The sequence below is a fragment of the Aegilops tauschii genome, chromosome 5, assembly GCF_002575655.3.
Source record: "Aegilops tauschii subsp. strangulata cultivar AL8/78 chromosome 5, Aet v6.0, whole genome shotgun sequence".
NCBI lineage: Eukaryota > Viridiplantae > Streptophyta > Magnoliopsida > Poales > Poaceae > Aegilops > Aegilops tauschii.
In genome coordinates, this window is record NC_053039.3 from 437,154,068 (window position 1) to 437,181,584 (window position 27,517).

A 27,517-nucleotide genomic window follows, 5' to 3' on the forward strand; every position below is an offset into this window, starting at 1 on the left:
AGCATGACTATTTTGCTATGATTGCCATGCCCTTTCTCAATGATGCTTGCCTCTTTGGATTTAATGGAGTATGGAGGAAACAAGCAGGGTATCGTCTAGGTTTATAACACATGGAGGAAACATGTGGCGAGAGGGACGAGAGAGAAAGAGTTTTTTAGGGCGCCTCTATGTCTCGCTTCACGGGAGACACAGGGAAGCCTCGCGTGAAGGGAGGTTCCAGATGGGCCGGCCTAGGCGCATGGGAGGCCACAACCTCATTTTTTTATCATCTTTTCTGTTTTGTTTATACTTCCAAATATTCTAAATAAATATATTACAATAAACACTTGACATAAAAACACTTAAAATGCTAACCAAGCATTTGAAAAAAGTGTGTATAGAGAAATCGTTTCTCATGTATAAAACAAATACAATGTGAATGAAAAAAAATGATCATGTATTTAAAAAATGTTAATCAAGCATTTGCAATAATGTTAAGCAATTATTTAAAAAATGTTAAATGTGTATAGAAAAAATGTTGACCATGTATTATAAAACTTGTTAATCTTTTATTTGAAAAATGTTTAAAATATATATAGAGAAAATGTTTACAATGTTTTTAAAAGTGTTAATCATGTATTTAAAAAAATGTTAAACATGTATTATGAAATGTAGTAGATATATAACAAAAATGTACAATGTGTATGAAAAAAGTACACACATGAAAATGTTAATCATGTATTCCAAAATGTTAAACATGTATATACAAATGTTTCTTATGTATACAAAAAATATTGAATGTGTACTGAAAAAAGTTGACGTGTTGAACAAAAAAGAAACTATTGAAAATCGAGAAAGAAACTAACAAAATGAAGAAACCAAATGAAAAAGCAAAGAAAACCAAAAAAGAAAATAATAAATGAATAAACAAATGCAAAAGAATGAAATCCGAGAGAGAAACATTAACCGATGAAAAAACAGAGACACATGAAGAAGGAAAATAAAAAAAGCGTGAAAACCTAGAAAGAACAAATAAAAATGAATAAAAAGAAAAGAAAACCCAGTAAAAACCATGAAGATAATGAATGAAACTGGTGAAATATTGAAAAAAAACAGAAAAAACCAATGAAGAAACAGATGAAACCAAAAGAAAACATAAATGAAAGAAAAAAGAAAAAAAAAAGACGAGAAAACCCGGACCAAACCTGTACAACCAGCGGTTGTCGAACGTGGGGTGATCAATAAAAAAATGTTCGCCCAGCTACAACAGGGGAAGAAAAAGCTTCATGCGAGACGGAAGGATCACTCGCTTAAAGCGAGATATAGGCGTGGCGTTTTTCTAGGCTAAAGGGAGAGAAAGAGTTTTCTCATCTCTCTTTGTTTGTACCTCAACCTCAATACGGGCCGGCCTAGATCGGGTGGCCCTGGTGGCGATCGCGTCGTATACGTCGCAGTAGGCGTTCCTGAAATCGCCCTATTCCTCCGCTCTCGGCGACCCGTCCTCCCGCCGGCCGCCGCCTCCACTCTCCGTCGGACAGCGGCGGCGCTCCCCCTCGCCCCCCCCCCCCCCCCCCCCACCCCCCCACCGCCACCCCCTCGGGCAAGGCCGCAACACGGGGAAATCCGAGGAGGAAGGATGTCGGGGTTCGGCGACGGGTACGTGGGCACCGCGCAGGATGCGGTGAAGATCCGGCGGCTTGAGAAGCAGCGCGAGGCGGAGCGCCGGAAGATCGAGGAGCTCAAGAACAAGAACGCCGACGGGCAGCCGGGCCTCCTCCAGTTCGGCTCCAGCACCTCCGAGGTAACATCGTCGCCGCGTCCATCGTGGGTTTGGCTCGCGGCCAAACCTTCGTCTGCTTACTGGTTGATTCGCTTACTAGCATGCATGCGGAATTTGATTTAGATGCTGTTGGACTAATAGAGACATTTGGGTGCGCTTTGGCATGAGTAGGTGTTGCTGGATTTGGGAGCCCTGTGGTATGCTGTTCCTTTTGTTGTTGGGGAATTATCTGTTGTTGTTGCCATGTCATAGTTAGCTTTAACTGCACTCGGAAGATGTAAGTTTATAGCCTTGAAGGACATGTGGGTACTTATATATTTGGTAAACAGTGTTGGTCGATGCCTCGCAGTATTGTTCAGCTAGTGTTTTGTTGGATTTGATGAGAAGTTGATAAATCCTGGAGGGTGTAGGACCTGCACGTTGGATTTTGGCACTTGAATGATTCGCTTAGGAATACACAGAACTAGCAGTACTGATTCTTTTTTTAGAATTCTATGTATGTATTTTAATTTAAGTCATTGGGTGGAGTTATTTCATTGGATCTTTGACATGGCTTCTTCACAGGATTATAGAGGTTTTTGCAAGTGCCGTGTAAATGTATACCGTGGAGCTGTATTTTAGTACAAGCTAACACTAGGAATTGTGATTTTCAGATTCTTGAGACTGCATTCAAGAAGGAAACTGTCGGCCTAGTTACGAGGGAGCAGTATGTTGAGAAGGTAAAAGACAGACCATTTATGTACATCAGTCTTTCCTTGTCTATTCCCGGGCAAAGTAAATTTTGTTCACTTAATTTTCACCCATTGCCTGAGCAGAGGGTTAACATACGAACTAAGATCGAGGAGGAAGAGAAAGAGAAGCTTCAAAAATTGCAACAAGAGTGAGTTTGAAATCCTAGCTTGGCTGAATCAGAAACTTACTTTAATTTTTTTCCTTATGCCAATTTAAGTGTTGTATTGTTGGTTTCAGAGAAGAAGAACTGCAAATGCAGAAAAGGAAAAAGAGGAGAGTGAGGGGAGATCCACGCTTGTCGTTCTATGATGACATTGGGAACGGAAGTGACGAGGATGAGTTTGAGAACCGTATGATGTTCTAACCTTTTCATTTTGTTTATTCATGTTCTGTTGGCTTTACTAGTGTGATTATTTTTCTCAATAATACATCGTTTCAGTTTGTATAATCAGGTCATCTGTTACCTTTCATATTGACTCTGGATTTCTCGTGTTTGACTGCTTATGTACTTTTGTGATCAAGATTGTTGCTTGCAGTTTTGATATCGTATTTCTTTCTTTCTTTCTTTCATATGCTAGCACAGCTGAGACATTGTAGATGAATTTCATTTAATAATAGTACATATGTCATTCCTTTGTATGTGTTGCTCTCGTCTGCTCACAAATTGATGTTGTGTCTTAGTATTCAAATTAGACCAGTCATTCTTTCGTTTTAACAACTCATTGTTGACGATCCCTATGTTGCTATAACCTATACTTATTCCTTATGAAGCCTGTTATCCCAAACAAGTTGGGGTAGGCTAGATATGAAACCCTTTCACGAGGACTTCCCAGGAGGTCACCCATCCTAGTACTACTCTCGCTCAAATGGGTTTCATACCTATGGGACTGGCTAGTTTTTACGTTGGCTCGCCAAGCCTATCACAACCCTCCTCCTTTACCGGGCTTGGGACCGGCTATAATCTATATGTTAATGAATTGGAATAGTAGTATACAACATGATGGAATTTTTGTATGATAATACTACATTCTAAATGAAATGTTGCTTTGGTCCTTACTTGATTGGTATTTAGTCTTCCACATAAAATTTTGAAATCTATACCTGGTATGGTAATGCTTACTCTGGAAGTGAAAATGTGCACTGATTTCTCTCGACCTCCATTCTTTGCAATATTCGTGGTGTTCTATTTGTACGTTTTTTTTGTGAATCTGCAAGGTTTTAACTCTTGTGGACCAATAGTTTTTTTTCAGCCGCACGTACTTCTTTGCAATTTACTTTGTTTTCAAGTGCTAACGAGGCAAAGCAATCATTTGATTGGTTCCACTGTAGGCTGCAACATCACCTTGTTGTCATGTCCTGAGTTTTTGCATAGAAAGTTGTGTGTAGATGGCCTTGCATGGAAAGTTGGAAATAACTGAACCTAGACTAGACAAAGCCAATGGTCGGTTCCTGGTGATAGCCACGGAACATGATTTGTTCTCTTTATTTACAGTCTCACTGTTTGTGCTCATAGTGCCCTGGGATATGTATTGACCTATCGGCACTGTTTCTTTATGCATAGACCCTTTGAACTACTTATGAATTATCAGTGTATGAATATTTTGCTCATTATTCATTACAGAAGAAACTCAGAAGAAACAACTTGGAAAGGATCCCACAGTTGAGACAAGTTTTCTACCTGACAGGTATATCTGTTAGTTTATGATTCCTTGGAGCGTTGGTTGTCGGTTTCCAGCTTTGTTTAACCCTCAAGCTGTTTGCTAAGAATGATACTTCAGAGAGAGAGAGGCAGAGGAACAAGCAGAGCGAGAACGCTTGAAGATGCAGTGGTCGCGTGAGCAAGAATTGATCAAAAGTACTGCCACATTCTGATAGCATAATACCTTTTAATCTAATGTGTATCTTTCTCTTTTGGATTATTCTTGTATCAGAACTGAATAAACAAACATATCCCTGTTTCAGATGAACCTCTTTCAATCACTTACAGTTACTGGGATGGTACTGGTCACAGGAGAGCTATCCAGGTGCATTTCTAACGCTGGAAAATTTGTTCCTCTTTTGATTGTTCTGAAGATGTGAACTGTACATTTCAAACAAATCCTTCTACACCCCCAGGTGCGTAAAGGTGACTCTATTGGAGAATTCTTGAGGGCTGTTCAGCAGCAGCTTGCTCCGGAGTTCCGTGAAGTACGGACAACATCAGTTGAGAACCTACTCTATGTGAAGGAAGATCTCATTATCCCTCATGTATGTAAAGTTTGAGTTTGTCCCCCAATAAGTTGCGCTTTTTGTTTTGCTTTAGTAAGTTTTATTGTGTTCCTGTTTCATGTTTGTTATTTTGGTTTGACAGCAACACAGCTTCTACGAGTTAATTATTAATAAAGCAAGGGGCAAGAGTGGACCGGTAATTCTTGTTCTTTCACTACTACTGTTTTTTTTCTCTTTCCTTTAGTATGTTGATTATTCTGGAGCTTTCCCTAGATTTTATAACATTGATATATGCAAGCTGATACGTGTCTCGTATATGTTTGAGTTTCTGGCCTGCATCATTGTTATCTTATAACTGCTCACCGTTTTTCTATCACTTATCATCAAAGATCATTAATATCTTATGTGCTGTCTTTGATCTAGTGTATTTATAACTCACTTAAGAATGTTGTAACACTTGTTCCTGTTCAACCACACAAGAACCTTTTGGTTTTCTAGATAAACTCTTCACCATCTAAGGAGTTTATTCGCTGACGGTGATTTCTGTTTCCAGCTTTTCCACTTTGATGTTCATGAGGATGTGCGTACCATTGCTGATGCAACAAAAGAGAAGGATGAGGTGACTTACCAATCTCTTCTATTTTTGGTGTCCACACGTGGCATTCCAGAATCCAAATGTCTAATAATCTCATGCTTGATGGTTGCAGTCTCATGCGGGGAAGGTTGTGGAGAGGCACTGGTACGAGAAGAACAAACACATATTCCCGGCCTCGAGATGGGAGGTTTGGCACCGACCCTTTTATCTTTTCATTCACTTCAGGATGATCTGTCTGCATTGTCGGCAAATTCGTTCAGACAAGTAACCACTTGTATTTCCTTCCTTGCAGATCTATGACCCGACTAAGAAGTGGGAGCGCTACACGATCCATGGAGATTAGTGTTTGTAGCATGATGCAGCATAGTTTGAGAACTGAAGTGTTTCTACTTTGGATTTATGTAGCAACTAGCACGGCGATTTTCCTAATGCGATATCCGAAGATCATCAGTGTTGTTGTCTGCAACGATTTCCCTTACTGAACTGTAGTAAACTGTACACCTGTAAGCTCCTGAAAATTTTCGTGAAATCATTTGGTGCACTTGGACATGGAAGTTGCGCATCTTATTTTCGACGACCATGTTCCGGTTAGTCCTCTCGGTGCTTTTGGCGCCTGCGCAGCGGGCCATGGAACGCTTCGCTATGGTGTTGTATTTTCACTGTGAGGGACATGTGTGGTTGCATGCTGCATGCTGTTGAAGGACATTTTCGTGTAGTATCATACTTTTCCAATGCATATATGGTTCACACACAAGTTTTTCCTGACCATGCATCACTCATGCCTGGGTAGGTTGTCACCAACAGTTTGACCGTCTGCTGACTGAAAGTAATACTCCCTCCGAATCACATTACTTGTTGCTGATTTAGAACAACTTCGTATGATTTAGTGCAACTTTATACACATTACTTGTCGCCGATTTAGTAAAACTTTATATACAATTTAGTACAACTTTAGTATCATTGACAAGTACTCCCTCCGTTCAAAAATAGATGACCCAACTCAAAGTCGAGTCATCTATTTTGGAACGGAGGGAGTAATATGGATGATCGGAGGGAGTAGTTTCATTCTGATAGCAGAGTAACACTACTAGCTGTATACTGAATTGTTCTGTGTTAATTTTTCAAATGGGAGGTGGCAGCAAGGTTAGAGACCTCCAATGCACCTAATGCCCTAACTGTTGGAACAGGTGAGCACACCCAAAAAATCCTTCTGACTCGATCCATCATCTCAATTTGAAATCATATCCCAAGCTGGATTATGAATAAGATGCTCTCCACTCCATGCAACTCACACCTTTCTCCTACTACCACCCCACAAACTGAGCTCGCACCAAACCCTCTTCCACCTCCGTTAAAACCCTACACCACCCATCGCCAAGCTCCTCACACCATCTCACCATCATCGCCATGGCCTCCTCTTACCTTGCGATCCTAGTGCTGCTCTTGCTGCGCTTCTCCGGCGGCGCCGTTGCCGTCTCCTCCAGCTACATCGCAAGGACCACCGAGCAGCAGATCATCGCCACCGTCGCGCCGGCCGCCTTCGCCGACGCCGATGACGGCGGCCAGAGCGCAGCGCAGCCTTTCCTCGCGTCCCCCTCCGGGTCGTTCGCCGCGTACCTCCGCCGCGCCGCCGTGGGCGATGGCGGTAGCGGGGACGTGTGCTACGTCGAGGTCGTCCAGCAGCAGGGGGGCGGCGGCGGGACCAGCAGCGTGTGGGAGTCGGACTGCACGCCCGTGGGCGGCGCCGAAACCTGCGACCTGGCCTTCTCGCCGGTGGGGCTCGAGCTCTTCGCCGTCGGGCACTCGCTGTGGGACACCGCCGTCGACTCCGACCCCGCGATGCTCAGCCTCGACGGCGCCGGCGACATGAGGATCGTCAGCAGGGACGGCGTCACGGTGTGGAGGACGAGGGACGAGCCGTGGACGGGGCGGAGGTGCGGCGCCGCGGCCTTGCCGGTGTCGTCGCCTTCGATGGAGGACGCGCTCCCCCCGCCGTCGGCCACCGGCGAGAAGCCCTTGACGCCTCCGGCGGCGGCGTCGACTCTCGCCAGTCCGTGGGGCTCGGGCTTCACTTTCGGAGACCAAACGGCGCCGCCAGCTGACACGTCGCCTGACCAGATGCTGCCGCCGCCACCGCCAGCTGACGACGACGACGACGATTCGGCCGACTTGCCTGACCTGCCGCTACCACCGCCGCCTCCTCCGTTTGACCCGTCAACGGACTGGCCGGACCTGCAGCTGCCTCCCCCGCCGGCGGACATGCACCCGATCCCCGAGACGCCGGACGAGCCTCTGTACTCGTCGCCACCGCCGGCCGACATGCACCCGAACCCCGAGACGCCGGACCAGCCTCTGTACTCGTCGCCACCGCCGGCGGACATGCACCCTATCCCCGAGTCGCCGGACCAGCCTCCGCACTCGTCACCACCTCCAGCTCCTCCGACCCCCTTTGTCCCGCCTCAGACGCCATCGCCACCCGTCGACACGCCCCCACTCGTGCCATCTCCCGGCGCGGGCATCGCCACGCCACCAGCTTCATCGAGCGACGACAACATGTCATTCTCGCCACCACCTCACGGCACGCCGCACCCGCACCACCTTCCCCTGGGAGCGTCGCCGCCGACGGTGCCGGGCGCGGTGGCGCCAATCAGCGGCGGCCATGGCCCGCTCCCGTTCGGACAGGGGCAGGGGCAGCATGGGCAAGGGCAGGGGGTGTTCGGGCAGCAGCAGAACCAGCTGCTGAACGGCGGGGGGCAGCCGCTGGAGCACAGCGCCGGCGGGTGGTCAGTTAGGGGGCGCGGCGGAGCGGCCGTGAGCTTGGCTTTGGTCGCTCTGGTGGCTCTGGTTTTCGAGTAGTTTTTTTCATTCTCGTTCGCAAGTTTGTATCACATCACATCCCTCACTTGTGTAATTTTGCTTTCTGGGTTGGGTTCGTTCAGGGGCAAATGACATGTCCTTGTTGCTGAATTAGTTAGGGATTTCTGGTCAGCATGGCTGGTTTATTCATGTTATGCTTTGTGTTGATGTGTTCCATGTTGCCTTGCTTGTTGCTCTGGTGTTTATCCGCAGTATGCTCTGGTGTTTTCTATATTTTCCTTTAACAATTTTACTTTATCTATCCTTGTTGCCTTGCTTGACAGTGTGTTGCAACAAACCAAACAATGCCAGCCAATTTTTCGGTATGGCCTGTTGTGGGCACTGGGCAGCTAACCGAACAGAGTGATAGACCAAAACAAGGCAAACAAACACAATTTCACACAAACAAACAATGAATCGACAAGATTCGATGAAACGGAGACACCAAGGATGACATGCGTGCTTGGGCTAAGGCCGGCGCCACAGGGCTTGTTGTAAGGACTTGGGACCGAGCATCCCCTTCCTCTGCTCTTCGGAGACTCTAGCGCGCCTAGTGGTGTACACGTTGGAGGCACTCCACCCCATGTGCTGCCTTTCTATCTATCAATGCAATGATACACGCTCATGTATTGGCGAAAGAGAAAACAAAGACAACCTAATTAAGGTAAGGGCCGATCCAGAGATTATATACACCAACCTCCAACTTGGTGCTGGCATAACATGCGAAAATGCTCAATGAAGCTCGTCCTCCAGGGAAGACGAATTTCAAATGATTAAAATTCAAATTTGCATGTACCAAAAAATTAAAAACAAATACACATATACTTAGAGACATAATGCACAAATGTGTAAATTTTCATGACGAAATACGTTAAAAATGAGTGCTACCCACACACATTTTTTTTAGACTTTTAGTAGATGCACTATTCATCTCCAAAGTTCATGAATTTGTATTTTTTTTGCACAGATCGCATTTCATCCTGAAAATTTACACATATACACGTCGCATCCTGGTGTACCTGTACAATTTTGTTTCAGTATTTTTTAAACTGAGAAGTTTGAATTTTGATTTTTTTCAAGATTTTGGATTTTTTTAACTGAGAAGTTCGAATTTTCAGATTTTGATTTTTTTTTGAAACTGATCTCCAAAACGCCCCACTCCACAACATGTCTCTAGCAATGCTGTTTTTAAGAGAAAGGGTTATTTATTACCAATGTATCGGTATAGTGAAAATACAACTCTGAATGCACAAAAAAAAGTCAAAAACCTTGTCGAGACATGGGAACACACATTCAAAATCTGACGTAGACCTCAATAGTAACCCTTGTTTGTGGCTTTTGAGTCACAATGAAAAGGAAGAAAGAAGACTTTTCTAAGCGGCATCGTCCTGATTCAAGCTATTGATCAACCTTCACTTTCACTTCCCGAAGGGCGTTCGAAGCACCCAATCAAGGGTACTTCTCTCTAGCTTACAGAAACAATCACTTAGGCTGACGATGAGAAGTTTCGCCCCCCTTTTATGGATTGAAGTACTAAGCAACCTTGCTTATTGATTCTAATCAATTTCATTTGCTTTGGGTAGCTCCTCGCTCACAAAACTTCAGGACACTTACAATGGTGGGCACTCTCATGCAATCACCAATCAGTGTATTGACGCCACATGGACGGAGGCTTGTTCAATTTATACATCTCAACCATCCAAAGTATTACAGAGACAATGATGTGTGTAATGAAGCACATATATTTGAGTTCTCTAGTAAAATCAGACAGGGACACTTAAGTTGGCTAGCTTATATATATACATATATATAATATGTAGGAGCAATATGCATGACAACCTAGGTTTGAGTCACAAGAGAAAGAGGACCACTGATCACCATGTTGATGCTGGTGGTAATCTTTGCACTAGCATCACAAAAGGGAGTATCTTCAATGGGAATGGGTGGTGTTGGGAAAGGGTGTCAAAACACATCACTGAATCTGACGATTCAGGGCCAGCCGGCGAGGCGGCAGGTTGCAGGGGCCTTCTCCTAATGCTGACCATGAAGTGACTATTATGAATACGATGTTCAAGCCTTCATCAGTTTACACAAGCACACGTCTCCTCCTGCTTGCCATATTCCGCTACGCGGTCGTTGCCACGCCTTGTAGCTTTCATCAAATTCTTGATGTTCTTAGATAGACCCCTTGAAAACTCTATGTTGGTTTTGCATTGTAAGTGCATCCTTGTAGTGTCGCTTCAAGATATACTAGCATGACTTACCATCGTTTTTTTAGAAAATCAGAAGAGGACTTACCGACCACGGTTGATTAACCAACCCTTGGGGCCAATATTTTCTACTAGTATTTACTATGAATTTGGAGGGGAAATACCGCTTGGTGCCTGGGTGTATATACACCTCATATGGGGATTTTTTAATAATTAAAATAAAAGTCAAAAAAGTTTAGCAGTTTTTTCAGAATAAACTTGATTTTCTTTTGCACTAGTATATAAGTTTTTGCGAATAAAAACCCAAAGTTGACTTCAGGGCAAAAAACAAAACAAAATTTATTTGCTATCATAGGTCACTATTCACACTATTTTGGCTGTTTTTTCTTTTTTCTAAAAGAAGTCAACATTTTTTCTTTTTTGTGGAATTTTTTTTACAAGTACAATGGAAGGTCAAGTTTATTTCGAAAATATTTCAGAATTTTTTTGACTTTTTATTTAATTACTAATTTATTTTTCTTTTTTTGAACACTACTAATTTATTTTTCCGTATAGGGTGTCTATACACTCATAGACCAAAAGTTCCCCTCCGAATTTGGAGTATGTAGTTCGGAAATTGGTTTTGGTATGTAGTTGGTACAATGTACTAACCACTGATTTTGTGGTCTCTACTCATTTACCTACATTGCCATGGTTGTGTTTAACCCATTTATGTTACTCATTTTAATAGAAAGAAAGAAATGTCTGAAACACACAAGGATAAAAAGGAATAGTCCTCCCATATCACGAAAAATAATTAAACATTTCATATTACTACAAAACAAGTTCGGCCAAATACGCTAAAGCGAGAGGATGATAGGTAGTTTAGACAAAACATGGTTCCAAACCCCGACGGGTCTGTCAGGTTCGGAGGGTCAGGCAAGACAATGGTCGCCAGGGAGGTGTACGAGAGCGATATTGTGGTCTGCCAGTACAAAGCATGGGCTTGGATTCGTACGGCGGACAAAGGAGCAGTGGATGTTCTGAAGGAGATCCTAGAGGAACTTGTCATGCAGGTTATTTGGGACGCGAGGACTTGTCACAAGTCTCAGAAAATGCCTCGAGTCAAAGAGGCGAGCCTGAATTTGATTGTATCTGTTATGATGTTTTGACAAGGTTTTTGACAAAAAAATATATGCACATTCATATTTGTATTTCCATTATATTGATACATTGATAATAAATAGCATTTTGACTCGAAAGGAATCACTAAGACAGCTAGAGGCATATGTGGTTGCATCGTGTTGGAGGTTCGATCATGGGCAAATGACATGTCCTTGTTGCTGAATTAGTTAGGGATTTCCGGTCAGCATGGCTGGTTTATTCATGTTATGCTTTGTGTTGATGTGTTCCATCCCATGTATCGGCAGTATGTTCTGGTGTTTTCTATATTTTGTTTTAACAATTTTCCTTTATCTATCCTTGATGCCTCCATTCACAGTGCGTTGCAACAAACCAAACAATGGCAGCCAATTTTTCAGTATGGCCTGTCTAGGGCACTGTATAGACGGGTACTATTTGTTCACCACGATATTTGCAGAGGCTTGTGTCCTTTACTGATGACTTCAATTTATACATCTGAACCATCCAAAGTACAGAGACAATGATGTGTGTAATAAAGCAATATATTTGAGTTCTCTAGTAAAATCAGACGGGAACACTTAAGTTGGCTAGCCTATATATATGCATATATATAGTACTCCCTCCGTTCCTAAATGTAAGTCTTTTTTAAAGATTTCAATACAAACTACATATAGATGTATATGGACTTATTTTTAGAATGTAGATTCACTCATTTTACTCCGCATGTAGTCCATATTAAAAACTCTTAAAAGACTTATATTTAGGAACGGAGGGAGTATATAGGAGCAGTATGCATGACAACCTAGGTTTGAGTAACAAGAGGAATGGGTGGTGTTGGGAAAGGGTGTCAAAACACATCACTGAATCTGTCGTTTCAGGGCCAGCCGGCGAGGTGGAAGGTTGTAGAGGCCCTCTGTGCCAGATGAGGAACAGGTAACCATTATGAATATGATGTTCAAGCCTTCAACAGTTTACACAAGCACGTGTCTCCTTCTGCTGCTTGTCGTATTCTGCCACATGGTCGTTGCCACGTCTTGTGGCTTTCAAAGCACATCAAGAATTCGATGAAAGTCTTTGCTGGTTTTGCATTCATGCATTGTAACTAAATCCCCATAGTGCTGTAATTCAGCCAATCTGGATATAACTAACTTTGAGAAATACTAGCATGACTTATTATTGTTTAAAAAAAACAGAAGAGGACTTGCTCAACCAGGTACCACCCCTTCGGGCCAATCTTTGCTAACATTTGGTATGAATTTGGAGCATGTAGTTCGGAAACTGCTTTTGGTATGTGCACAACTAAATCACCTACCATTGCCATGCTTGTGGTTAGCGTCGCTCCTCCTGCCCCCGCGTCTCTCCTCTGGGGCAACTTAGGCGGCCCCAACCCTAGCGCCGTCGGCCCCCTTTTCCCTCCCTCCAGATCTCGCCGCCACCAGAGATAGCCGCCGGCAAGCCCGCGCGGCGTCGAGGAAGGTGGCGGCAGGGCTGGCTGCTCCTCGCGCGGAGAGCTTGGTGTGCCGGGGTGGTGGCCCCGGTCAAGGTGGGCGGCGCCTTCCCTGACGGAGGGTGGCTGCGGGTGTGTGGCCGGTCTTCCTCGGCTTGCGTGGGTGGCGAGGACCCGGTGGTGGGATCTCATGGCGGCTGTGATTTTGTCGGCCGACCGCCAGATCTGGATTGACCTGCGCCAGCTTCATCTCCCTCACCTTATCCCGCTCGATCTGGGCTTCGGTGTGGCCTTGCTCGCCGGATCCGGGTGGTGGACGGTGATTGGTGGTGGGGCTCTTGGGATCGGGGGAAACCCTTGGCCGGCGACGGCGGCCATAACGACGACGACGCCGCGGCGCCGATCCACTCCTTGGAGTCTTCGTTGAGATCCCGACAGGGATGGCGGCGGCCCGTGCACGAGAGATGGAGGTCTTCGATCAGATCTGGGTGAAAACCTGCTATTGGCTATTGCCAAGGCCGGCGATGGCGACGCTGTCTGCGTCGTTCCCTTCCCGGAGGCATCGCCGTGGAGAAGTTCAAGGCCACTCTCTGCTATCTCCGGGGGAAACCCTAGATCAGTAGATCGGATGACGGCAGCTCTCTGGTGTCGTTTCCCCTTGGGGGCGTCATTCTTGGAGGTGCACACGGGCTCGAGAGACCGGAGGACGGCGTATTTTGTGGAGCGGTGCTTCATCTTCCACATTGATGGTGGCGGTTCTCAGCGGTGTAGCGCTGTGGAGTCTCGCGTCTGATGCGAGGAGATGGACTCGCGCAAGAGAAGGAAGCTGTCTGGCGTCATGGTGGCGTTGATGGTGGAGAGGCCTGGCAAGGTTGGTGCATCAGTTATGCTCTGAGGATGGACCGAGGAAAGATGGAGGTGACGGCCCTTGCAGCGTGCGGTGCTCACTGGGAGTGTGCCAGACCGGTGTGGGACCCAATCCAGGTAGTGGTTTGGATGGGACACCCGACTTTAGATGTTAGGCTTTGGTGCGATGTCCGTTTGGTATTAGGCCCGGACGTTCGGCACGCCTTTATCATGGGGATAGGAGTAGCAACGGTGTTGCCAAGATGGTGGCTTCAGGCTTATTGATGTATCACCTTGTATGGTCTTTGTGAATAATTAATAATATGGCGGCATGCATCGTCCAGATGCAGAGGCCAGAGGTACATCCTCATTTTCTAAAAAAGTTAGAATTAAGTGTTTGAAACACAAGTGTGCATTATGATGATGCAGAGGCTGGGGTCTTTCCCTTTTTCAAAAAAATGAGAATAAAAACAAATAGTCCTCCCATATAACGAAAAGTAATTGAACATCTCATACTACTACAAAACAAGCTCGGCCAAATACGCTAAAGCGAGGACGATACGTAGTTCAGACAATACATGGTTCAAAACCACCAGGAGTCGTATCAGGTTAGGAGGGTCGGGCAAGACATTGGTCGCCAGGGAGGTGTACGAGAGCGACACCGTGGTCTGTCCGTACAAAGCATGGGCTTGGATTCGTACGGCGGACAAAAGCGCGGTGGATGTTCTGAAGGAGATCCTAGAGGAACTTGTCATGCAGGTTATTTGGGATGCGAGGACTTGTCACAAGTCTCAGAAAATGCCTCGAGTCAAAGAGGTGAGCCTGAATTTGATTGTATTTGTTATGATATTTGATAAGGTTTCTGACAAAAAATTATATGCACATTCATATTTGTATTTCCATTATATTGATACATTGATAATAAATAGCATTTTGACTCGAAAGGAATCACTAAGACTGCTAGAGGCATATGTGGCTGCATCGTGTTGGAGGTTGGAGTATGTCCTTTTCTGATGACTTCAATTTACACATCTGAACCATCCAAAGCACGGAGACGGTAATGTGTGCAATGAATGAATATATTTTGGTCCTCTATAGAACTACTCCCTCCGTTTCAAAATAAATGACTCAACTTTGTACTAATTTTAGTACAAAGTTAGTATAAAGTTGAGTAATCTATTTTGAAACGGAGGGAGTAGACATTAATGCTAAGTTGGCTAGTCTATATAGATGTAGGATACTCTCCTGGTCACTTTTCTACCGCTGAGGCATGAGCCATCCAAATTCCCCAGCAGGGCCGGGCCCATAGTTGTACAAAATGTGCGGTCCGCACAGGGCCCATAAATTTTGGGGGCCCCAAACATTTTATAGGCCTGTGTATTTATTTTTCATGGGATGGGCACAGGGTCGTGCATGGCTGGGCCGCTCGGCGCTGGCGCTGGCGCGTGAGTAAGCCTCGACCATCTCCCGTCCCAGGCAGCCTACTCGATCGGTTTTTGATCGATGCCTCGATGGCAGGACGCAGGTTCGACTGGGAAAGGAAACGGAATGACGAACCGAACGCATCCAGATCAAGTCCAGATCTCCCTCGACGGCAGAAGGCAGGGATCGATCGCATCCAGATCAATGGAAACTGAACCCCCTTGATGGCAGGAGGCACGGATCGATCGCATTCAGAGGAAACTGAACGGCGCGGGATCTCGGTTCGCATCTAGATCCGAAGACGCCGCGACGGGCGACACGGTAACAGGTACAGGAATTACACCCCTCATTGGTTCGCATCCATGATCCATTGATTATTTCTCTCGTAGTCTCAGGTTCTCAGAGAGGAATTTTCGATGATATACCCATGTCACCCATGTCATGAGAGAATTAGTGTTATCTGCTAGCTAGCTATTGTGATTTATCACTCTAGTTATTGTGATTCGATGATATATCTATTGGGATTCTAGCTATCTGCTAGCTAGCTATTGTGTTATCAATATGGTATGTATCTTTTTTTTGTATGGTAATACGTGTCTCATTCATATCATAAAGATCAAATTACAAGTCACGTAATACCTAGTTATTGTGATTCGCGTTCTCAGGGAGGAAAATTGCTTCTTGTATACGGTACTCCTTTCGTAAACTAATATAAGAGCGTTAAGATCACTATTTTAGTATTATAAACGCTCTTATATTAATTTACGGATGGAGTATATATGTTGGACAGCCCTCATTGTACTCCTAATTCTACTCCTATTATCCTAATTCCTATTTTCAAACATTGACGCATAATCTCCAATTGGTATCTGTTGCCGTATGAATATGTATGATTTTTTATATATCCAATTGTTATGTAATACATTATATCATATACATTATAATTGCTCATTAGTTCATTTTAGTGAGATAGGGCCTCCTTTTTTAGTTTGGCACAGGGTCCACAATTTTACCAGCCTGGCCCTGTTCCCCAGCAGTGTGTAGCTGTAGCCTAGGTCTGAGTTGCAAGCGGAAGTGGGTTTGATTGAAGTGAACACCATGGTGGTTAACGGTAATCTTGATACTAACAACATCACAAAAGAGAGTATCGCGAATGGGAATAGGTAGCATTGGAAATAGGTGTCAAACGGAAGTACATAATCCAAGGCAAGTCGGCAGGTTGCAGGGGCGCAACGACATTCTCCGTGAGAGGACCACAAATTGACTGTTGTGAATATGATATTTGAGCCTTCACCGTTTTACACATGCACAAGTCTCCTCGGTTCCTTCAGCTTGCCTTACTCTCCTATCTGATGTTACGACGCCTTGTAGTTCTTGGTGTGCTTGGCTACACCCCTTGAAAAATCTATTTTGGTTTTGCATTGTAAATGCATCGCATAATGTTGTTATTCGACCGAGCTAGACTTAATCAACTCTAAGATGGTGTGGGATCAAGTTTGCGCACCCAAGGAATATGGTGGCCTGGGGGTGCCCAACTTACGACTGCTCAACACCTCTCTTCAAGCACGATGGCCATGGTTGGCCAGGACGGATATGGATAGGCCATGGACAGAATTCAACATTCAGGTCTCGTCGGACTCGATGGCTATATACAAGGCAATCACCAAATGCACCATTGGGAACGGTGAATCCACTCTATTCTGGACGGACTGGTGGCTGCAAGAGGGACGCATACAGGATATCATGCCACACCTGTTCAAAGCTGCAAAGAGAAGTGCGATCAAGGTGAGAACCGTGGGACAGGCGGTCGCAAGAGGTTGGGGCAGGACGTGTCGCCAAATATGGGCGCGGAAGCAATACAGGAGTTTCTCACTCTGGTGGACCGGATGCAACTTGTCCAGGTGGAGGTGGGGATACAGGACAGCATCACCTGGATATGGGGCTCAAATGGGCTATTCTCGGCACGCTCTGCCTATCGCGCACACTTCGCCGGACGGATTGAAGCTGCTGGTGCTGTACAAATTTGGAAGTCACGGGCTTTGAACACGCGCAAGATCTTCTGGTGGCTTGCTGGTAGGAGGAGATGCTGGATGGCTGACAGGCTGCAGAGGCGCTTGATGCCGCACCCGCCGGCCTGTCCACTATGCGACCAGGAACCAGAGACGATTGACCACATACTACTTGGATGCGTGTTTGCGAGACAGGTTTGGTCGGCCATCACAGGAAATTGGGGAAAACCCCAATGGACCCCAACCCACGGAGCGAAGCTAGTTCAATGGTGGACTTCTTTGAATGTCGAGACGAGGATGAGGAAGGAAGCTTGGACGGTGATCACGTTGGTGGCATGGACAATTTGGAAACACAGAAACGACGTCGTGTTCAAGGGCGCTCTACCTTCCGTCGACGTGGTGCTCGAGGCGATCGACACGGAAGGGGAGAACTGGAGGGCTGCATCACTGCTACGGCAGCCGGGATCGCTCTCGGTTAGGGTAGAGAGGGTGGAGAGTAGCGAGTAATTAGCATGAGGTGTGTGTTGGCCCATGCGGCCGTGGACTCTTTGTAATTGGTTGTTTCGCCATCTTGGCGCCTTCTATCTATGATCTCGATACGTCAACTTTGACGTATCCTTGAAAAAAAATCAACTCTAAGATATATCGACATGCCTTGCTATTGTCGGACGTGGAGTATATGCTTTTAGCTCAAATGCACCATGATGAACAGTAAAATAAAAAATAGTAAAAATCAAAAAATAATAACTTTTTTCATGGTAAACTTTGACAAATGTTTTGTATGCTTGAAAAGTTTTAGAACAAAATGATATTTGTGGAAGTCATGGCAAAAAAATATATTCGATGCTTCAAAAATGCTAGTTTTGAAAATATTTTGAAATACCGATTTTGTTTTTTTTGCCACGACTTTCACGAATGTCATTTCGGGCTAAAATTTTGTAAGCATATAATACATCTGTCAAAGTCTACCAAAAACATCATATTTTATTTGAATTTTGTAATTACTTTATTCGATTTTACTGTTCATAAGAGTGCATTTAAGCTCGGGATCAGAATAGGACTTTCGGCCATTGTCCTTCTCTTTAGAAAATCTAAAGAGAAACTGACGACCCCCAATGGTCAACCACCCCTTCAGGCCGACCTTTCTGTTCAACTCCATTCGTTTTTAAATATAAGACCTTTTAGAGATTTCAATACGAATGACACATAGATGTATACAGACGCATTCTGGAGTGTAGATTCACCCGTTTTGCTCTGTACATGCTTATATTTAGGAACGGAGTGAGTAATATTTAGCATGAACTACGAGTGTTTATTCTGCTAAAATGTCACCATCGATTATGTTGTCTCAACTCAACGAGTAGGGCATTTTGAGAGTATTTGACAAAAAACTACCACATTAGGGGTATCCGTCCCACAGAACTACCACTTTCAAAAAAGTGACTAATAACTACCGAAAATTTCAAATTTTGTGGCAAAAAACTACCAAGTCGTGTTGATCGTCCATTTAGCCATTTTAACCGCTTAACTGACAGGGATGGCCCACATGGCAGGCCGACGGCGGCCCTAACGGCTAATGGACGCCCGCTCGCGGCCGTTAGTGGCCCGGCTCGGTCGGAACCAGCCAGGGGCTAGGTCAAAACGACCGACCGGCCGGCCGACCGAGCGAACCATCAGTCACTCACTCCTCTCCCTGAGCTCTCTTCTTCCTCTGTTTCCTCCGGCGACTGCGACACGGCGGCGCGAGGATGCCTTCCTGGCCCAACAGCAACGAGACATCCGACGCCGACGATGACGAGTACATGGATGAGTACAGCAGCATGCAAATGGAGTATTTTGTAAGTGAGCTCACTCTGTTCTCTCCTATGCTAGGGTTAGGGTTAGGGTTTGAGCTCACTTTGCTCTTCCATGTAGTTCTTATGTGTGAGGTGTTGTGGCTGATATATATGGGGTTGGTACTGCAGCAAACTCCTGACACGGTGATAGATCCAAGTTTCAGTGGGCTTGTGGTTGAATCTGACCGTAAGTGCATCCTGCACAGGCAGAGACCAGGCAGGTTTGTGGCATTTGAAGGGACTGACACTGGAAGGAGATTCATTGGATGTGCTACTATGGTAAGAGCAACTATTGTTAGTGGTTTTCATGTGTAGATTAATTTGGTGGTACATAGTGCAAACAACATTGATATTCTTGTTGTTTCAGTATCTGTTTACTGAAAACTGAAGTACAAAGCTGGTGTGGTGTTCATGTGTTAGCTAAATCTATGATAGGAACTGAATCTAGGCAACATCTAAAATTGGTCTAACTGAATTTCTTTGTTACTGCATTCAGACAAACATTGATATGTATGTATGAATTCTGTAACTGAATTTTACTGGATTTAGTTATCATTAATATTTTACTGCATTTTCAGGATGGTGTGAACTGTGGTGTTCTGGAGTGGGTAGATGCCCCTTGGCCAGTAATTCTGCAGAGGTGTTTAACCAAGCTGTGGGATATGTATCATGAGGAGAACCTTGGTAGAGTCCAAGACAAAGAAGCTCATGGGATAGAGGTTGAGAAACTGAAGAAGGAGCTGGATTCTCTTGCCAATCAGTACAGTCAGCTTGTGGATGATGTATCCAAGCTGTTTGATTACCAGGATGGGCAGAAATCCCATGACATGGATTACACAAGCCATGAACTTAAGGAGAAGAAGCATCAGCTTGAGGAGCAGGCAAAGATTGAGGTTCAAATGGAGAAGCTTAAGCTGAAGAAAGAACAGAGGTGCATCCTGCAGAGTCAAGCTGATATCATTCAAAACACTAGGAAGGCCATGAAGGAGATACAAGTGGAGAGAGACCTCCTTAAAGAAGAGAAGAAGAAGCTGGAGCATGTCATTTCTGAGGTACTGAAGGTTGGTCATGGGTCCAAGGAAAAGCTGGACAAGATCAAAGAAGTTGTCATGGAGGAGTGATTTTTTAGGCATGGTTGGTAAGTAAATATGAGGCCTCTATATATAACTGGCCTAGCAATGAAGGAGTCTGATGCAAATATGCATCTCATCTGATGCAAATATGCATCTCAGTACTAATATTAGCTAATGAACTGCCTAAGCCTAAGAACTGCCTATGGTTTCAGATCATTTTGGTTGTGGTGTGGGGTGCTGTTATGGCCCTGATCTGTAATGCTCTAAGATGATGTTATCTTTAATGCCCTGATGCTAAGTTAAGAACCTTATTATCTAAGCCTGCTGCAGTTTCTATCTGTCTTTTTTATCCTACCTGCAATATGGTCCTGAGAAGTTTGTTGTAACATTTCACAGATTGCACAAACTTGATAACACTGAACAAAGGTAGGTAGTTCACATAGGAGGCACCATAGGTAGCATTACATAGATAGCACAATACTTGCTAAAACTGAAGATTACTGACACTGACGAAACTGACATAGGTAGTTCAATTGACGAAACTGACATAGGTAGTTCAACTACTGACGAAACTGAATCTGAAACTTATAGTTTCAGATTCACTTAGTTGTCTGTCCTGCTAAGCGTCCGAATCGTCGTACCTCTTGCTTCAGTTGGGTGGGATTTGGCTGCACCTCCACCTCCTCTTCCTCTTCGTCTTCATCGATGATGATGATGGGAGGAGGACGGCGGCGAGCCTGCACAGCTGGCTGTGCGACGATCTGTAGGTCGTCGTCTTCGTGCACCTCTGCTGCGTTTGCATTTGATGTAGCTTGTGCTGGAGCGACATAGCGGTGGTCTGCCCACCGCTGCCTCTGCCCAGCATCGCCGGAGTCGGCCTCCTTCATTGCCAATAGGAGAATGTCGATGGGCATGACCACCTTACCTGGGTTTCCATAGCGCTGCTCCATGCGCTGCTTCTCCTCGCTAGTCGCCTTCTTCCTCACTTCCTCTGCTGCATCTACCAGCCCAATAGCGCTGGTGTACCTCATGGCGACCTTCATGTAGTCGAGGAAGAGTTCTTGGTCGCCGCGTGCTGAACCAAGAAGCATGGCAACCCATCCCTTGCCAGTTGGGAATGGGTTTAGCCATGGGTCTGGGGAAGGGGAAGAGGAAGAACCAGCCATGGTTGGAGCTAGGGAGAGGAGGAGTAGTTGTGGGTGCGACAGAAGTGAGGTGGGGGAGTTAAGTGGGGGGAGGTGTTGTGTGGCAGTGGAGTAGTAATAGTGAGGAGATTTTACTAGTCTTTACAGGTGGTAGATGTGCTGTATTTAATGTTCACAGTTTCAGTGTGTTGAAACTTGTGATAATTTGCTGCCATTTCTCATCGGGAAAGTGAAAGTTAGGTTGGAATGTAACCAAATTTAAACCAAATTTAGAAACATTCAGCAGTGCTTAGATAGCATGATCCTTAACCAGATTCAGACATAGACAGAGACGAAACATTCAGTACCACGCATGAAAACGCATAAAACATAGATAGTTCGAGCTGATTTAAGCAAACATAGTACTAATACAGACGACGAAGATGACGAGAATTTGCTGCTGCATCTCCATTGTTGCATGCTCTCTCACTCTGCAGACGACGAAGATGACGCCGCTCTGAACATTCAGAAGTAACAACAATAAGTGCACGCAAATGCAGTATAAAGGAAGAAATAAGTTCAGAGACATACATAAACAGAAAACACAGAGCATGCAGAGAACATGCAGAGAACTAATCCTCCTTCGAACGTAGCCAACATCCTAGTCCACCGAGTCCTTGTTACTTGGAATCGATGGAAGCTTACCCTGTCTCTTGCCCACCAGATGACAAGGTCATCCGTGATGTGCGTTCCTTCTGGGAACGCCTCATTGAACTGCTTGACATCGTTGGCGTTGCGTTCTGCCATAATCCTGGCAGCCAACCTCCGCCGTCGCTCCAGCGCGTGCGCTCTGCGATTGGCCCTCGCAGCAGCCCTATCAACCTCCTCATGGTCATCCACTAGCTCTCCTAATGCTGGATCCATCTCTGGCTGAACTAGGGTCCGCGTGCTTCCGCGGCGGCTAGGTTTAGGGTTAGGGGAAAGAGGTTGTAGGATCGCTGCGTCTTTTGTAGACAGAATGGCAGGCTTGGGAGGGGGGCAGAGAGATCCAATAACCGAGCCCAGTGCCAAGCCCAAAATAATAAAGCATAACAGGGCAGCAGGCCCATCTTAGACAAGTTCAGTTTCAGACAAGTTCAGACAAGTGCAGAAACTAAGTTCAGAAACTAAGTTCAGAAAAGTTCAGAAACTAAGTTCAGACTTACCATTAGTTACCACTTGCATAGAAGTAGCCCTTCAATTTGGAGCTTGGATACCTCTTCCTTTTGGTCCCTGCCAAACCTTGTGCAGAAGTTGTGGCAGATCTTGGTGCACTGAAACCATAATTTCTCCCTCTACCTGCAGGCCTGCCCCTTCTGGATGTACCAACAGGGGCTGGTGCTGATGCAGAAGGTCCTGGAGCAGAATGTGATGCTCTATTTGCTGTTGCAGCAGGTCCTGGAGTAGGATTGGCTCTTCTTCCAATTGTAGCATGGCCTTGAGCTGGTGCAGCTGGTGTATCTGCATAAACTGCCCTATTTTCCTGCATTCAAGAACCAGGACACATTTAGTGAGGTAAATACCATGGAAAAAGGAAACCTGTAAGTCATGTAATTACCTGATGTTTGTTTTTCCTCATCTGAAGCTTAGGCCTCAGAGCCTTCTGGCAACTTGTATACTTGTGTCCTTCTAGCCCACAGTTACTACATGTTATAGTCCCCATCCCACTACTATCTCTTGGACCTGGAACTTCAAACTGCCCTTTCCTCCTTGCAGTTTGTTTTTTCCCTGCCTTTTCTTTAAAAACAGGAGGCTCAATGTCTGGTGTGTTTGATTGAGGCCAGCAATCTGGACCAGGGACAGGGTATATAATTTCTTTGTATGTCTCAAAATATAATGTCTTCTTAAAAAATCACTAACATAGTCCTCAGGATGCAGTTTTTGCTTTGTCATTGCTGATACCAACTTGTGACGCCCCCGATTTGACCGTACCCTAATCATGCACGCAAATGTGTACGATCAAGATCAGGGACTCACGGGAAGATATCACAACACAACTCTAAAACATAAATAAGTCATACAAGCATCATAATACAAGCCATGGGCCTCGAGGGCTCGAATACAAGTGCTCGATCACATACGAGTCAGCGGAAGCAACAATATGTGAGTACAGACATAAGTTAAACAAGTTTGCCTTAAGAAGGCTAGCACAAACTGGGATACAGATCGAACGAGGCGCAGGCCTCCTGCCTGGGATCCTCCTAACTACTCCTGGTCGTCGTCAGCGGCCTGCACGTAGTAGTAGGCACCTCCAGTGTCGTAGGTGTCGTCGTCGATGGTGGCGTCTGGCTCCTGGACTCCAGCATCTGGTTGCGACAACCAGATAGAAAGGAAAAGGGGAAAAGAGGGAGAGAAGCAACCGTGAGTACTAATCCAAAGTACTCGCAAGCAAGGAGCTACACTACATATGCATGGGTATATGTGTAAAGGGGCATATCAGTGGACTGAACTGCAGAATGCCAGAATAAAAGGGGGATAGCTAGTCCCGTCGAAGACTACGCTTCTGGCCATCTCCATCTTGCAGCATGTAGAAGAGAGTAGATTGAAGTCCTCCAAGTAGCATCGCATAGCATAATCGTACCCGGCGATCCCCTCCTCGTCGCCCTGTTAGAGAGCGATCACTGGGTTGTATCTGGCACTTGGAAGGGTGTATTTTATTCAGTATCCAGTTCTAGTTGTCATAAGGTCAAGGTACAACTCCGGGTCGTCCTTTTACCGAGGGACACGGCTATTCGAATAGATAAACTTCCCTGCAGGGGTGCACCACATAACCCAACACGCTCGATCCCATTTGGCCGGACACACTTTTCTGGGTCATGCCCGGCCTCGGAAGATCAACACGTCGCAGCCCCACCTAAGCACAACAGAGAGGTCAGCACACCGGTCTAACCCTATGCGCGCAGGGGTCTGGGCCCATCGCCCTATGCACACCTGCACGTTGCGTACGCGGCCGGAAGCAGACCTAGCCCCCTTAATACAAGCGCGAGCTTACGGTCCAATGCGGCGCGCGCCACTCAGTTGCTGACGTCACGAAGGCTTCGGCTGATACCACGACGCCGGCATACCCATAACTACTCCCGCGTAGATGGTTAGTGCGTATAGACCAAATGGCCAGACTCAGATCAAATACCAAGAACTCGTTAAGCGTGTTATGTCGAAGTAACCGCGGACGCCGTCCAGGGCCAGGCCCACCTCTCACCTAGGGGGTCTCAACCTGCCCTGTCGCTCCGCCACAAAGATCCACTTGCGGGTACTCCTACGAGCCGACCCGACTTTAGTCATCACATGTGTCATGTATATAGTATATAAGTATATACCCGTGATCACCGCCCAAGTGATCACGACCCGATAGTATAGCACAGCAGACGGACAAGAATGTAGGGCCACTGATGGAAAACTAACATCCTATACTAACCATGTAGGATTGCAGGTAAAGGTAACAACAGTAGTAGCAAGGATAGGCTATGCATTAGGATAGGATATCGGAAAGCAGTAACATGCTACACTACTCTAATGCAAGCAGTATAGAGAAGAATAGGCGATATCTGGTGATCAGGGGGGGGGGCTTGCCTGGTTGCTCTGGCAAGTAGGAGGGGTCGTCAACTCCGTAGTCGAACTGGGCAGCAGCAGTGTCGGTCTCGTAGTCTACTGGAGAGAAGAGGGGGGAAGAAACAGTAAATACAATGCAAACATAAGCATGACGATGCGTGACATGACAATGAACAGTGCGAGGTGTGTCCTAACGCGGCAGTAGATGATACCGACGAAGGGGGGAAACATCCGGGAAAGTATTCCCGATGTTTCGCGTTTTCGGACAGACGGACCTGTGACGCCCGGATAATTAGGCTACAGAAATTCCACGCTAATGATGCCACGTCACCTTGGTTGCTGTTGCTAATCTCGCGTTAGTTCAAAACAATTAAAATTCTAATTTGAATTATTGGCAAACAACAAAAGTTTTCAAACAATAAAACTAAAATGTTCACACTATTCTATAAATTCCCCTAATCATTGCCATGATGGTACCAACATCATTTGACTCACAGATAAATCCCTAGGAAATTAATAAGTGGTCCAACAACAAATAAATTAGCCATTTCAAAATAAACGAATGTTTTTGTATTTACAAACCACTTGAAATCGTGTGTGCTAGCTCAAAACATTGCCTATTATTTATGTGACAAGTTTTGTGTTCAACAAAACTTATTTGGATTAAATTAAAATACAAAAGGGTAGAGAAAATACAAAACAGAAAATTAGAAGAAGGAACAGGGGCTAAGTGCACACTGTACACTACAGGCCCAGTGCTATAGTGCACGGCCCAGCCCACCACAGGCCTTCCTCTTTCTCCTGTACAGAGGAGAAGGCAGGGGCCATGGCGTGGCGGCCATCCCACGGCGCCACGGCCGGATGACCGACACCTGCTCCTCTCGAGTGCCCTAGAGAGGATAAGGAGGACACCCACGACCCCTCTGCCGAACCCTAGCCCGCCTTCCCGTTCCCCACACACGCGCCGTTTCCTCTCTGCTCACCTCGCCGAGCGCCTCCATGGCCGCGTCGTCAACGTGCACGCGGCCACCGGCCACCGTCCTCCACACCGACGGGTCCAGGAGGTCCACCGTGGAAGAGTTCGTCGCCTGCGCCCTTGAGAACAAGCCGGGGAGCCCCGCAGCGCCGCCATCGCCTTGTTCCGCACCGCCTCGGCTGCCGTCGATCCGCGGCGGACACCACCGCTCCGGCGCCACCCCGGCCTTCCCGAGTCTTATGCGAGCATCGCTGTGAGCCTGCGCTTCTTTCCCCTCTCTCTCCCGAGCTTTCCGACGCCCGTAGCCGCGTTCCCGTAGCTCGCCCGAAGAACCTCGCCGCCGACGAGCTCGGCGCCGTGGCCATGGTCACCTTCACATGCGGCCGAGCGCCGCATCGTGCTCCTGGGGTTCCTAGTGGCCCAACGCGCGCGTCTGCTGCTCTCGCCGTGCCCCGTAGCCCCCTGTTCGCTGCTCACCGGAAACCCACCACCACCTGCCTCGCCGCCGGCGACGTTCCCGGCCGTCCCCAGCCACGCCACCACCTCCATTCGACGCGGTGTGGACTGGCCGTTCGAATGGGCCAAACCACAGCCCCGGGGATGCCCTGTGGGCGAAACCCGAAGCTCACCCGCGCATCGCCGCCGCGTTGGAGCTCGCCGGAGCCCCTCTCCGGTGCCCTGCCGACGTGGCCGGCCGGGCCCCACCCCTGGCTCACTGCCAGTGGGCCCCACGGGCCCCAGTTGACTGGGTTGACCCAGTCAACTGTTGACTGGGCAGCCCAGTGCCACTGACATGCAGGCCCCGCCGCTTAATTAAACTAATTAAAATGTTTTATAATTAAAAATAATTAGTTAAGCTAAAACAGTCACTGACATATGGGGCCCACCCCCTCTAATTAGACTATTAGTTTAGTTTAAATAAATATTAGACTAACAGAGGCTGACATGTGGGTCCCACTGGACCCACCTGTCTGGTTTGACTGGTCAGCTGACCTGTTGACCTGCTGACGTCAGCATTGCCTCATGCTGACGTCATAATTCATTTTTGCTTAATATAAATAATTCCAGAAATTCAAATAAACTTTGAAAATTCATATCTTTTAAACCGTAACTCGGATGAAAATGTTTTCTATATGAAAGTTGCTCAGAACGATGAGACGAATCCAAATACGCAGTCCGTTCGTCCACCACACCTCCCTAACCTATCGAACTAGCAACTTTCCCCCTTCGGTCCGTCTGTCCGAAAACGCGAAACATCGGGAATACCTCCCGGATGTCCCCCCCTTCACCGGTACCACCTACTGTCGCGTTAGGACACCCCTAGCACCGCTCATTGTCATGTCACGCATCGTCATGCTTATGTTTGCATTGTATTTACTGTTTCTTCCCCCTCTTCTCTCCGGTAGACTACGAGACCGACACTGCTGCTGCCCAGTTCGACTACGGAGTCGACGACCCCTCCTACTTGCCAGAGCAACCAGGCAAGCCCCCCCTTGATCACCAGATATCGCCTACTCTACTCTCTACTACTTGCATTAGAGTAGTGTAGCATGTTACTGCTTTCGATTAATCCTATTTTGTTGCATAGCCTGTCATTGTTGCTACAGTTGTTTCCCTTACCTGCTATCCTACTGCTTAGTATAGGTTGCTAGTGTTCCATCAGTGGCCCTACACTCTTGTCCGTCTGCCATGCTATACTACTGGGCTGTGATCAC

The 27,517-nt window shown here is 46.3% G+C and overlaps 3 protein-coding genes across 3 annotated transcripts; all 3 read left to right on the plus strand.

Annotated features, from left to right (window-relative positions):
• The first annotated feature begins 1,320 nt into the window (after positions 1-1,320).
• On the plus strand, positions 1,321-5,848 carry LOC109740701 (protein XAP5 CIRCADIAN TIMEKEEPER). Its single transcript, XM_020299751.4, has 12 exons — positions 1,321-1,780; positions 2,413-2,478; positions 2,575-2,639; positions 2,729-2,841; positions 4,113-4,176; positions 4,270-4,346; positions 4,454-4,515; positions 4,607-4,738; positions 4,842-4,895; positions 5,253-5,318; positions 5,407-5,481; positions 5,587-5,848. Exons 1-12 carry the CDS (start codon positions 1,616-1,618, stop codon positions 5,635-5,637), a joined length of 990 nt encoding a protein of 329 aa, XP_020155340.1. The 5' UTR covers positions 1,321-1,615; the 3' UTR covers positions 5,638-5,848.
• Positions 5,849-6,637: 789 nt separating this feature from the next.
• LOC109740687 (uncharacterized) lies at positions 6,638-8,631 on the plus strand. Its single transcript, XM_020299737.3, has one exon. It carries the CDS (start codon positions 6,702-6,704, stop codon positions 8,148-8,150), a length of 1,449 nt encoding a protein of 482 aa, XP_020155326.1. The 5' UTR covers positions 6,638-6,701; the 3' UTR covers positions 8,151-8,631.
• Positions 8,632-18,578: 9,947 nt separating this feature from the next.
• Positions 18,579-20,433, plus strand: LOC109740729 (uncharacterized). The gene is made up of 3 exons (XM_073498664.1): positions 18,579-19,044; positions 19,171-19,320; positions 19,620-20,433. Exons 1-3 carry the CDS (start codon positions 18,955-18,957, stop codon positions 20,160-20,162), a joined length of 783 nt encoding a protein of 260 aa, XP_073354765.1. The 5' UTR covers positions 18,579-18,954; the 3' UTR covers positions 20,163-20,433.
• Positions 20,434-27,517: the final 7,084 nt, after the last annotated feature.